At 36.1% G+C, this 13,128-nt stretch overlaps 1 protein-coding gene across 2 annotated transcripts in view; it reads left to right on the forward strand.

The window, feature by feature from the left end:
* Nucleotides 1–13,128, forward strand: part of LOC126100109 (glycogen [starch] synthase) — a 123,493-nt gene that overhangs the window by 62,988 nt on the left and 47,377 nt on the right. For both annotated transcript variants that reach the window (XM_049910629.1, XM_049910630.1), the window contains exons 7-9: nt 2,089–2,209; nt 2,303–2,469; nt 8,326–8,518. In XM_049910629.1, coding sequence (XP_049766586.1) covers nt 2,089–2,209; nt 2,303–2,469; nt 8,326–8,518 — 481 coding nt within the window. The remainder of the gene's footprint in view (nt 1–2,088; nt 2,210–2,302; nt 2,470–8,325; nt 8,519–13,128) is intronic.

Below are 13,128 nucleotides of genomic sequence, written 5' to 3' on the forward strand. Positions count from 1 at the left end.
GAACCCCAGCTGGCTTGCATTATTTCCTTTTGAAACTTGATGACAGAAGTCTCTGAGAAACCAGAATGCAGCATTATTTCATGATCCTTCAAATTTGCCTTCAGTACACGGAGTTCTTCGTGTAATGCTGTTTTAGGTGTGAAGAGTGAAATCTTTAAGACCAGATGCTTTTGCAGTGGTCATGAATTGAGTCATCTTGGTTGTGCTTACTTTCTACAGATCCACTGGAAGAAGGTAATGTCTTCAGTAATGTCAACTTCAGAAATAAATTTACGCTCTGCATGCACTCCACAGTTTTGCCCTTCTCAATTTGCACAGGTGATATTGTAAGGAATACAAACCATTTCAGCAACCCATTGCATCTGCACTGGATGGAAATGATGGTATATTGTGAGAAAGTTTATTCAAAAGTAACCGCACATTCTCATGATATATGCACATGATGACTTCTTCATCTTTCTCTGTTGTAGGAAGTACATGAAGTGGCCAATAAGAATACTTTGTAGGACCTATATTTATATGTGGATATTCCTGTTTAAATAATTTGTAACCCTTCTTTGACATGCATTTTAAGGTACCTTTTCTGCATTAGACCAACTTCTATGTATTTGATATCCTTCATGTTGAGAGACATTTGGCTGATATTGTTGTGGATATAAAGCTTTAATCACATCACTGATATTGTGTGCAGTCTTGTCAGCTCTCTCTTTGTGTGTTGTTTCACCAAAAACTGTCTCCTTTTTTGTGACAACTTGCTGTTGATTTGCTGCCAATTGGATGACTTCGGCAGTGCTTCCTTATCTCTGGAGACAAGCTTTTCCTATTGCTTGAGGAAAAAATTTGTGCACATTTTTTTCTCGCTCTCTCTGATGGCATTTCTATTTTACAGAACTTTTCCATTTGTCTTCCTTTTCAGCCACTGTTGCACTACTTTTCATCTTTCGGCGATACTCTACCCCTCTCTTGCTGCTTGACTTTATAATGTTTTCCTTCTTCACCTGCTAGCTTCTTTCTCCACTTTTGTGTCTTACTTTCTCAGGTGTTTGAGACATGACCACAGGATTTACACAATATTGGAAGAAGACCACATTTTGAAGTAAGAACAGGCCAGTCACATGTGTAACATAGTGAAACTTGCAGATTGTTACTCCTCATATTTCAGAAATAAACATAATTAAATGAGAATTGATTCTTCAGTTAGGCTTACTTGATGATAGAAATTACATCATAAAAGGTTTCAGTCTGGAAGGCACTATTTATAGCTTTAGCACAGAAAAATTATCTCTGATTGTTAGGCATGTGATTAGAGTCGCATGTTCAAATAGATTGTTGGCAGCCAGTTTGAGTAATTTGAGCATACTACATATGATTGATAGATGCTGGATACAACTATCAGACACCAGCTTTGTAAAATATTTTCCTCTGGATCCGAAAAGAAACAAATTTGTCACAAACCTTACAGAAATTTTACAATTTTTATGTCTACCGTTGCACGAGTGGGAATTGCTTTTTGTGTGTGTGTGTGTGTGTGTGTGTGTGTGTGTGTGTGTGTGTGTGTTGTGTCTAATGCAGGAGGCAGCCTTTTGATCAGTAGCAATCTATCCTTTTTGTAATATCAAAAAAAAAAAAAAAAAAAAAAAAAATTGTGGGTGAAGGGTGTGTGACAGAACACAAAGCACAATCATTGTTCTATAAAAATTTCTTAAGCATAGGAGTTGAAAATGATCAGACTGAACCATGTCATGAAAATGATAAAATGAAATTATAGATACTGCGTTGTGGCAATGAATGATGAGGCTTGATACTCAATGGCATGAAATCCCATACTCCTGTAACGTAAAAGTCATGGTTGCTTTGTATAAAAACTTTCAGAATTACTCCTATTTATGTTAATATGTATTACTTCTTTACTGGACATGAGTGTAGATTATATTGAAAACTTTAAAATCTTTCACATTTTGTTGCATCTATTGATATTCTAGTGTGTTGTTGTCTAGTAAGTAATCTTTTTCCTACATTGCTAATAGCGTTTTTTCTCTGTTGTTTCCAGTATTGGTCTCAACTGTAAAATATTTCGTTCTGTTTCAGACACTATGACTTTGATTTGGATAAAACATTGTATTTCTTCATAGCTGGAAGATATGAATTTGGAAACAAAGGTGCTGATGTATTCATTGAGGCATTAGCACGGTTAAATCATTTTTTAAAGGTAACATTAATCATTGTTTTAGTTAAATAAGTCAGTTAAATTTATAGAAGTGTTATACATTTCTGTAGTTTCTCATAAAGTTTTTATTTTTAGACATCTTACCCAGAAATCACAGTAGTTGCATTCCTGATATTCCCTACCAAAACGAACAACTTCAACGTAGAGAGCTTACGTGGCCATGCTGTGACAAAGAGCTTGCGGGACACAATCAGTGACATACAGCAAAAAATTGGAAAGAGAATGTATGAGATTTGTCTGAGGTATGGATTTATTATTAAAAATACAATACACCTAGTTTTACTGAGATATTTCCTTGATGTTCATTGAAAATATGACAGTTGTTTACTTTTTGTTTGCAACAGTCTGATATGTTAAAGTAATTTGTTAGCATGTCTTCACTAAGTTAAAGTGACATAATCTCTAAGCAAAAAAAAGAAGAAGAAGAAAAGAAAAAATAACAGTATTGGACCAGTGTTAACATCTTTGTGCCCAAAATAGAAACAACAGAAAATGCTTACGAGGCTGAACTTCCAAATTCCTAGGTGACTGATAATTTATAAGGAACACTGAGAAACAAACTGTGATATTGAGAGGGTATATGAAATGAAACAGGACTGTGTGGAAACAGGAGAGAGATAAAACACATGGTTCTGGTCATTTTTTTCTTGTTGTAAGGCAAATATTCAGACTGATCATTCCCTACCAACTATATTTTCTATCAGAAACCCTGGCCTCCACAGTAAACTTCCAAGGATCTGGCTGAAATATCAGAAGTTCTGCCCCTCGGGTAGCCTGAGCATATGAGAAACTGGGACAAGGGATTCGAAGAAGCATCTAGGGCCAGCATAAAAGGAATGTGCAAGCTAAGTAATAATTATAAAGTATATTAAAAGTTTGGAAAGGGAACTCTGTACATAACTAACCTTCTCTTCCCTCTAATGTACATTTACTTGCAATAACATTTAATTGCAAATTTTATCACCCAAATTGGAAAGAGAAACTGGCACAATAAAAATGATGAAATGTTCATTTTATTTCATCTGAAACATTCTTGAAGTTAACCTGACATCCAGGTTTCAGTTTAGATGTGTAGGAAATCGAAATTTGTTTTCATTCTTGTCTTGTAAATCAAAATGTAGATTTCAATATCTTCTATTCATTCTGTTTAGCATATCTTCAGCTTAAAGCTCATCGAAATATTTTTACAATTTCTTATTCTCTTTAAATTCCGCATTACCAATTGATACAGGTTGGTATGGTGAGCTGCTCTTTGTAAATTTGTTCTAAGAGCTCTTCATCAGAACTTCTCACTGTGAACCTTCTGTTGGAACAGCCTTGTACAGACACCTGTTTTGGCTCTGGTGGTGCCACAACAAAGCAAGTGAATGAATACAATGAAAAGTTTAACTCTGAAATTGATCAACAAGATTTATCAATTTTCAGCACCACAATGCTGTTGTTTTATAACAAAATGTTTTCTATCAACTACTATTTTGTCCCTTACAATAAGTTTCATTAATTTTGTTTTTTGTTGCTATATTTTGACTAATTACATAACTGTAATGGCTTCCATCACTATTTTTCATTTTGGTTTTCAGTATATGTAATAATTATAAAATCCCTCAGGTAACATTTTACTCTACAAAACAATTATACCATTCCTTTCATTGTCAGATAACAAAACTAATATTTCAAATGCTGTTTTAGGCTTTCACTTAAGAAATATTAATTTAATTTGTATTTACAGTAAATAAATTACAACTAAACGAAAGCCAATTTGCAGTACAGGTCTCAATCATTGTGTATAGATCACGTTTTTACCTCATGTGATCCCTACAGTGAGTGTCAGAACACTGACACTGTCTAGTTCTATACCTGATGCATTGTGGCATGGCATTCTTTAGTAAGCCACCTGACTCAGTGCAGTTCGTTATAAATACCAGGAAAAAAAGCCCCTAACTTCCTTTGGCCACATATTTGGCATGACTGGAAGCATACTAATAAAAATATCTGACAAAGATTTAGGAGGTGAAAGGGTAGGTGTCGCAAACATGGTTTAAAGCTGAGAGAAGTAAAAAAGTGAGTTGCACTAGTTAGAAATATTTTTAAACATGAGGTCATGAACAGGAGATTATTAGAAGATATTAAGACTACTCTACTGATAACCATGGACGGAAGAAATACTTGATTCATGCCTCAAGAGAATGAAGGACTTGGGGACAAGGATAAGTGAACTTGGTACAAAACTGAAGTAAATATGTCCCCAAAGGAAGCACTAGGCTACACATGGAACCACGAAGGCACCCTCTCTGAGACACACATTTGAGGGGATGTGAGTTTTGTAGCTCTATCCTTGAAGTAGCTCTCCAAGCAACTCATAGCCAGTGATACTAAATTTATTAAAATTCCTGAGACTGTTATGCAGTGGCCAAATGGCTTTCCTTAGTAAACAAAATATTTCTTACCTGTATGCAGAGAAAATCTTCGGTGGCGCAAGATGGAGTTTTGGAATAACTTCAATTATAGCAAAGCTATCACTAATTTGTTACTTCCTCAGAAATCGGCAAACCACTAATTAAAATGACAGTGCAGATTTGACTTAATTTTGTGTGTGTGTGTGTGTGTGTGTGTGTGTGTGTGTGTGTGTGTCATGGATAACCTTATTCTAAAAGTTCTTAGAGCCCAAACTCAAGTAAGAATCTAGATGTTAAAATTTTTCATAATGATTGCCTTAGTAAATTAAAACAAAAAGTCCTTTTACAGAGAAATACCAACAGTCATTCTTTGCACCTACCACCCATAATTGTAGTAGGGAGAGGGTGTGGAAAATTATTATACTGCATGGTGTACCGTGCAACACTTGGTGTACAATGGCTTGTGGACTCAAATTGAAGATGTAATGGCTGTTTAAGAGCTTCTAACTTTCTGACAGTTTGTATTTGGAACTGAAATGATGAAACGTTGTTCCCTTATTATGATGGAAGTTGCTCTCCTGAGTCAGACCACAAAAAACCACATTCCATGTGTCACTTGCAATTTGCTAGAAACATGTCTTGTGATGGCAGTGTCCACGGTTCAGTCAAATGTAACTCCTCTTGCCTGCATTCTCTTAAAATAATTGGAACTGTGCTGAAGATTAACTAAAAATAAGCATGTATGGCACTTAGTTGCAACTAGGGAAATGTATTGAATTTTAGGAAATATTTATGAGGAACTCCTTGACTGCAAAGTTGCAAGTCCAGTCTTTAGTAAGGTTCATTTGAGTGTTGCGTTACCAGTTATGACATGAAAAATATAAGCTGCTAATGACTCACCGAGTGCATTACGAGGGCGGCAGAGAATGAATGTCCGGGAGGAGCAGAGATCAATGTTCTGTGGGATGTATATATTACACTCCACAAAATGGACATCTTCGACAGTCAAGAAATGTTCAAAACAAACCATTAACTTCCATTATGGACATCAAATGAAAAATGGTACTCCACAGTGATAACAAAGGTTCGCACCATCGAGATCGTAGGCAAACTCCTTGGGAGTTCCAAACAGTACAGGATGCTTAACTAAGTTTCCACACTTAAAGAATGCATATAGAATCATAGTGGTATAACGGGATGATGAGAACTGATGGAATGTGATGATATGCAAATGAATGGGAAGCAGTCTGTTGTGGAGCTTATCATGAAACTGACTATCCTTTAAGGTATAGCTGCAGATAATGCGAGAACATGTTTTATAGGCATGGAAAAACAAACATCCAGAGGCTGAATTTGTCCAGTGCTTCCAGGTGGTATGAATTGCAATGTCACACATTTTTCAGGAGGGGTAGTTTGCTCTAAGAATATGATTTTTATATGCAGACCAAGAATCAAGCAAAAGCATGTAATTTTGGCCAGCTATTGACCAAAAGCAGTGCTCTTACCGTGGTTGTAGTTCTGTTACACTCATTTTCCCACTCTTGTTTGCTGTGACATAAATGTTCCGTATTGCCCTAGCATGACCACACACACGAGGAAGAATCAGAGGGACAGAGCTCCTCTCCAGCTTACCACAGAATGATAAATAACTTTGCAGCCAATTGACCACCCAGATTAACAATTGGCATAATTGTGTACGAATGTATTAAGGCTTTGATGTTAGTTGATTTTGATACAGCTGTCTTGGTACTTGTAATTTCCAGAATTCCTTTCATATGTATTTCCTTTTCAAATCCTGATTGGTTGTAGTTGAAAACAAATTCCTTACTGAATGATGGGATAAGTTTATCTCATCTACAAATTTACAGGCCAGTTCCACAGTTTGTCTGTGCATTGTTAAGTTGATGCTTTGTCTGAAATTTTGCTATCGTAAATGTTCCATTTCCATAGCACTGTTTGAAGTTATGTAACCATCCACTGGTTCTCTTGAAATCACTGTAATGTACGTCGCATGCAATTTGATGTGTGTAATGTAGTAGGTCACCACCATGCACATCCTGTAAGTGCAAACTGACCTCTCGAATATCCATAGTTTTTTGTATGCACTACAGGATTGTATTGCTGCAGACATATTCAGGAGCTGTTCTCTCTCTCTCTCTCTCTCTCTCTCTCTCTCTCTCTCTCTCTCTCTCTGTCCATGGCTCGACACCCATTTCAATATCAATTTCACTTGTTAAGCATGTATAGTCATCATTGTACTCCTCATGTACACTGTCCACACAGTTGAGTGTATATGACACCACACATTTCACTGACTCATCCTGCAGAAATGCTCATATTTCATCATCCACTTCTTTCTCACTCCATGAGATTCCTTGGGTTCCTTCTGGTGGCGAATGTCAACTGCAGTAACCATTGTTTTAGATATAATAGAATGTTTGTTTATCATTGCCATTGCTGTGCTTTGTATCATCACAACTAGCACTGTTGTGAGTTACTTATTGACTAAATAGTACAGTTACACTCTGTAGCGTAGTGCTCTGATCATCACTGGATACTTCCAGTTTCGCCCCCTACTATTGCCACTAGCAGCCAATGTTGTGGGTGTGTGGTAGACAGTTGTGTGGGGGCATCAAGTGCTATAAATGTCACTGGCCTTTTGTGAAATCATACTCAAGGGGTACCTTGTTAGAAAATTATCAAATGTCTGCTGTTAATGTGTCATAGTTTGGAACGCCAAAAAGAAAAATTGACTTGTAGCTCATGTAATGTTGTGTTGTCTCAGTCTGTGACATATCTTCATAAACTTTATACAGACTGGTTAAATAACTGGTATATCTATTGTTTCAAACGTTTAGAACTGACAAACACTTGATAAATTCATAATTAGTATCAGTACTCTTGTAAAGTTATAATTAGAAATTTATTTCACAGAACATTAGTTTGACAGTAAGTTTCACAACAACGAAGAAAAATCTGGCAGTTTTGATTTTTTGTACTATTTCTTCCTATACAATATTTTTTTAAAATATTGAATTTGAATGATTGCTTTCAACAAATATAAATACCTACTAATGTGTTTAATTATTTTAATTACTAGCACTTACAAAGGTTTCAATGTAAAAGTTATATTATTTGTTACAGCCAACTATACTGTAAACCATGTTAAAGATTCTTACTGAACAATCTAAGATTTGAATAATTGGTCACATCATTACGCATTATTTTTCTAGATCTTTCTATTTGATGATTTTATGTATTTCTACAAAAACCGCATTATGTAAGCAAATTATCATCTTGGATCTGAAATCATTATTTTTATGGAATGAGGATGGTATACATGAAATTCCAGATTACCCAGTTTTGTAATTTTGTGAATGAAATAGTATAACCAACTTTGTTATTTACAAGATTTTCAATTATTACATAGTGTTAGTTAACAATTTAAAAGATGTGAAAGGAATAAACCAACTTGTAAATATACAATAACACAATAAAAATACAAAATGTCACATAATTCGCTAACTCCTGTGCAAATTATAAGGATATTATATTACAATAGAACAACAAAGCATCATATAGAAAAGCTAAAACCAGTAACAGATAACTCTTTGGCCTAATATTTGTGAGGTATCTCTTAGATATGCTTGTTTTATTCTATCTATGAGCTATGCTCTAAAACTGAGTTGTCCTGCTTACCAGTGGGCGGCTGCCCAATCCAGCGGACCTGCTACTGAAAGAAGACATGGTGAAGATTAAGAGATGTATATATTCTCTACAGAGAAATGGTTTGCCACCTGTAACGACGCACAACGTAGCTGATGACTGGAACGATCCTGTTCTGAATGCTGTCAGAAGGTGCCATTTGTTCAACACGAGTAACGATCGTGTCAAGGTAAATGTTTGCTGCCGTGTAATTCAAAATACTCCTCTCACACTCTGGATTATTAGTGTTTGCAATGTTGCTTCTTAACTTATTCAGTTGTTCACCTTTCCACTGCCTGCTGCTTTCCAGAGTCATATAATGCACAATGTGAGGCTATTGCTGAGGCCCAACTATTCCCCGTGTGCACACGTGCACTAGGGTGTCCCAAGATATAATGGGAATTTTTTTCCATGAAATTGAAAATGCATTCCCTCTATTTTTTCCTATTTGACCTTAATAACTCGCATACTATATATTATTACAATTAAATTATTATAACACGTACAGACTTGATGCTAAACATGAGAATTGAAAACTTTTCCTATTTGGGAATGTAGGGATTCTGGAACTTAATGATTGTTTGGTAAATATAACACCAAATTGCCCAAATCATGTTTATTCACTATTTAACATGTAAAAACATTAGCCTCTAAATTTTTATTTTGAAGTTTGTTTTCTGCAGTCAGAATAAATCTTTTGGTGTTCTTGTATGCAACGTAACAAAATTTGTTTTTGTTCCTCCTCACCCGAGATTAAACCAAGTCTTGCATCAACTTGACCACTCTTTCAGGTGTGTCATTCACTGCTCTCAGTGCTGAAACCTTCTTTCTGGTTTCTTGAAAGGAAGCACTGTTTGACCATATGGCAGGACATTTGTGGAGAAAACTGTCATCAGTTTTAAGACGATGGAACAATGACTTGCTTCTGACTGAAATAAAGTCGTAGATGTTTTTCTCTGTAATTAAGAGAGAGCTAACAGGTTAACAAAATTTTGATGTAAACAGAAAACTAAAGAAACGATGTCTCTATTCATTTATTTAACTCACCATACAAGGGACCACAAGTTCTTCCTTTGAAGGGATGTAACGGTTAGCATGAGCTGATAAGTTATCTGTGGTTAAATTTTCAACCATTTTTACTTTTGTTTCTAGATCCACATCATCATGAAACAGTGACAAGTCGGAAACTTCCTCAGTCAAATACCAGAAATGCTGGCTTATCTTCTGTAGAGTTGCTTTTGAGATGTCTTCATCTATTTTTTTGTGTGTGCCTTCATTGACTTCAAAAAGCACAAATCTTGGTAGGGTGCCTTTACTGCCAAAATACACTGAAGCTATGGCTTGACATAGGATGTCATGATGAACAGGCAAATGTCAAACAGTGCTACCTTCTCCTTGCTCAAAAATTTTAACTGACCACAAAGTAATGATATTTTTAGAGAATTTATAGCTCTTGCCATCCATCAAGCTTGGTATATGGCACCTGGAGGCCATATCTCGAATTTTCTGTCCGTAACCTAAAAATATAACAGAAAGCTCTATCAACTATCAGTTCTCATCTCTGATTATTTCCTTTGTCAGTTCAGTGTGGTAAAAACTCAAGCAGATAGTCAATTTCTGAAACGGTTAGGTGCATTGCGACTTTTTCCTTGTAGCAGTGTATATTATCTGGATCTACACTTTTCCAGTTATCTCGGAACTTTTTGAAGAGTGGAATATCAGGACTTGTTGTCACTGAACTTATTTTTACCTGGAACACGTTTTGTAACACTAGTTCATACATGTGGTGGCGGCAAGGAAAATGAATGACACTTCTGTTAAGTTTTTGCTCAAGTAGCACACAGACACCATTGATATGACCTGTATTTGAAGCTGTAGTGTCACAACAAAGAAACTGCCCTTTGCCTTCGAGATTGCAGTCCACAATCACGTTCCAAACAGCTTTCACCTGTTCACATCCTGAAGAGTGATTGACAGAGCAATGAAATTATTTCTATATGAAATAACTATCGGAAGACGTTCTTCTTTTGATTCCTGATCATGTGTAGCAGGCAACAGTTTGCCATACCAAAGAACAGTCACAACATCTGGTACCTCATTTTGAAAATTAACTTTTATAGCTTCCGCACGCTCTTTCCGTTTCTCTGTACGAATTCTTTGGATCGAGGACTTACTTATAGGAAATTCATCAGTATTATATCCAAGTGCCTCAATGATAGTTTCAAGAACATACACTGAATCTCTCACACTCAACTGACACCTATCTAGCGCTGCTAATAATTTTGGAGTACTGAAATTTTTCCGCATAGTTGTTTTACTGGTTCCAGATTTTATGTTCTCAATCACACTTGGGAAACTTTCTTGCAAACACATCTCGTTTTCATTATAATCTGAAGATGTCATTTTGTAATGCTTCATAAGATGCTGTTGAAGGATCTGACATGGAAAGATATTTAGCATGTCGGTTTTCTTCCTCAATAGTTCTGACGCACGACCTTTCCTCTTTGTTAGCCAGTTTCTCATCCACTCCATCTAAGTGGCCAGGCCAATCTGGCTCTTTCTGTCACTGTAAAAAGATTTTATCTTCATCTATTTTCATTAACTGAAGGGCATTGGCATGTGCAATGCCGAACAAATCATCCAACTTGATGACAAACTCTTGTCGGCGCTGCTCAAATACTTTTTGGATTTTTTGCGCAATTTTTTTTTTTTCCTTCTTCAGCTCCCTCCAAACTTGACATAGGTTCACTAATTTCATGTTTGGTAGGTATACACACCTTTTCCCAGAAGATCATACATTCCCGAATAGTGAGATTTGCACTTTCACTGACAGTTAAATTCATTTCCTGGATATTATAAAATAAAACTGCTAGAACTTGTCCATTAGATGGCAGTTTTGAACATATTATCTAATGTTTTATCAGACCTATTAAAAATATATGCGTTTTAGAACTACTAAGTAATTCCACTTACATTTTCACTTGCTGACAACAATTTAGACTAACAATGTTCGAGACACACCAACACGAGGGCATGTGCCTTCGCCTTTCTTACCAAGCACAGCCAACCTGACATGTTTCAATGCAAGTCGGCATGGGCTGCCAAGATCCTAAGGTTCTGAAATTTTACATATAGTTGTTTTGGCATCGTACAAATAAATTAAGAGGGTATGCGTTCAAATAAAACCTACTTCGAATTTTTGGAACACCCTAATGTGCACCTATCCATATGACCTGATTACTCTGAAATATTTATTTATTGCTCTCTCTCTGTTTCTATTTTTACTTTTTTATCTCTACATTACTGGATGCACCACATGTAATAATGTAACGTATTTACTAGAAATAAAGGGAATAATTGAATCTCGAAATAAATGAAGTTTATTGAAATAAATTGTTAATGAGGCAGGTGAAGACTGCAGTCAAAGTGAAATTCAGTAGTACGCGCACACGCACACACACACACACACACACACACACACACACACACACACACACACACACACACACAGACAGACAGACAGACAGAGAGAGAGAGAGAGAGAGAGAGAGAGAGAGAGAGGCAGGCTCCCCTTAATAATGGTTAGGGCAGATTACAACAGGTCTCATTATTTTACACGTGTTTTCTGATATACCATACAATATACAGCAGCAATAGTGTCATTAATCAGTGTCAGTGGTTAAAATGTGTATCAATATGAAACCTGGTCATAAATATAGATGAACATAATAAAAGTACAAAGTGTTATATACTCCACTCAAAAAATGTACTGTGTACTCGTACATAAGTCTGGTATTGGGATATTTCATCATCTGAGTTCCTGCCAATCCAGTAGCATCTGAGCACCTTGATTATTTGTCTATTATTGCTTTTAAACACAGTGCAAGGTAAAGTTTTTATTTTATTTATTTATTTTTTTGTGTGATACTGATTTCAACTATTACCTATCTAAACTCAAGTGTGTTGTTTAGGTAGCATATGAAGTTTGATCTTGCAGTTTCGTCTGGTAGACAGCTATAAGAACTACAAACTAACACTTGGATGGGCATCATGGGCAATTTTGCAATGATTCAGTTCTAGTGATTTTATTGCACCAACTGACAGAAACTGAGGAGGAAGCATTGTAATAAGAAATACAGCTAGTGACACTTCATAAAAATCACTGTCAAATCCATGAGTGTAATGTAACAAATTAATGTGAAAGTGGGCACCCACTCTGTGGTCTGTAACTGCACTTGCCAAGGTTATTAAATAAATGTACTGGTTAGATAGTATTTGTAATAGATGTGGAAGAGCATGGAATGTACTGTATTTATCCACCTGTATGACGACCTTTTTACCAAATTTATCATTAGTAAAATACAAGCTTGTGTTACATTCAGAGGTAAAGTTTTGGTCGCTGAGGCCAATGTTTTTTTACATTGTGTAATAAATTAATAAAGGGATTGTCTAACATTTTCAGATGAAGCCTTGGTTGTTGTGGTCATACACAGATTTGACCATTTTATAAGTGTATAAGAGGGGTTGGGAGGGGGAGGGGGGGGGGGGGGGCAGTGGCACCAGATCAACCAAATGTGTGCAGGATAGAGCAAGAGCAGGCAGCAAATTCCTTTGTGGGGGCGCATTCCACATACCTTGATTTTTTATAACCTCTACTATGTTTAAATTGCAGTTTGCCAGAATCTAAATTTAGTTAAAGTGAATTGACTTTGCAAGTGGACAAATAATGAGTAGTACATGTTTCTGTAGGAGACATTGTTTCTAATGTAGAACAATTCACATAGACTTTCCAGGGCACTC

The sequence above is a fragment of the Schistocerca cancellata genome, chromosome 9, assembly GCF_023864275.1.
Source record: "Schistocerca cancellata isolate TAMUIC-IGC-003103 chromosome 9, iqSchCanc2.1, whole genome shotgun sequence".
Taxonomy (NCBI): Eukaryota; Metazoa; Arthropoda; class Insecta; order Orthoptera; family Acrididae; genus Schistocerca; species Schistocerca cancellata.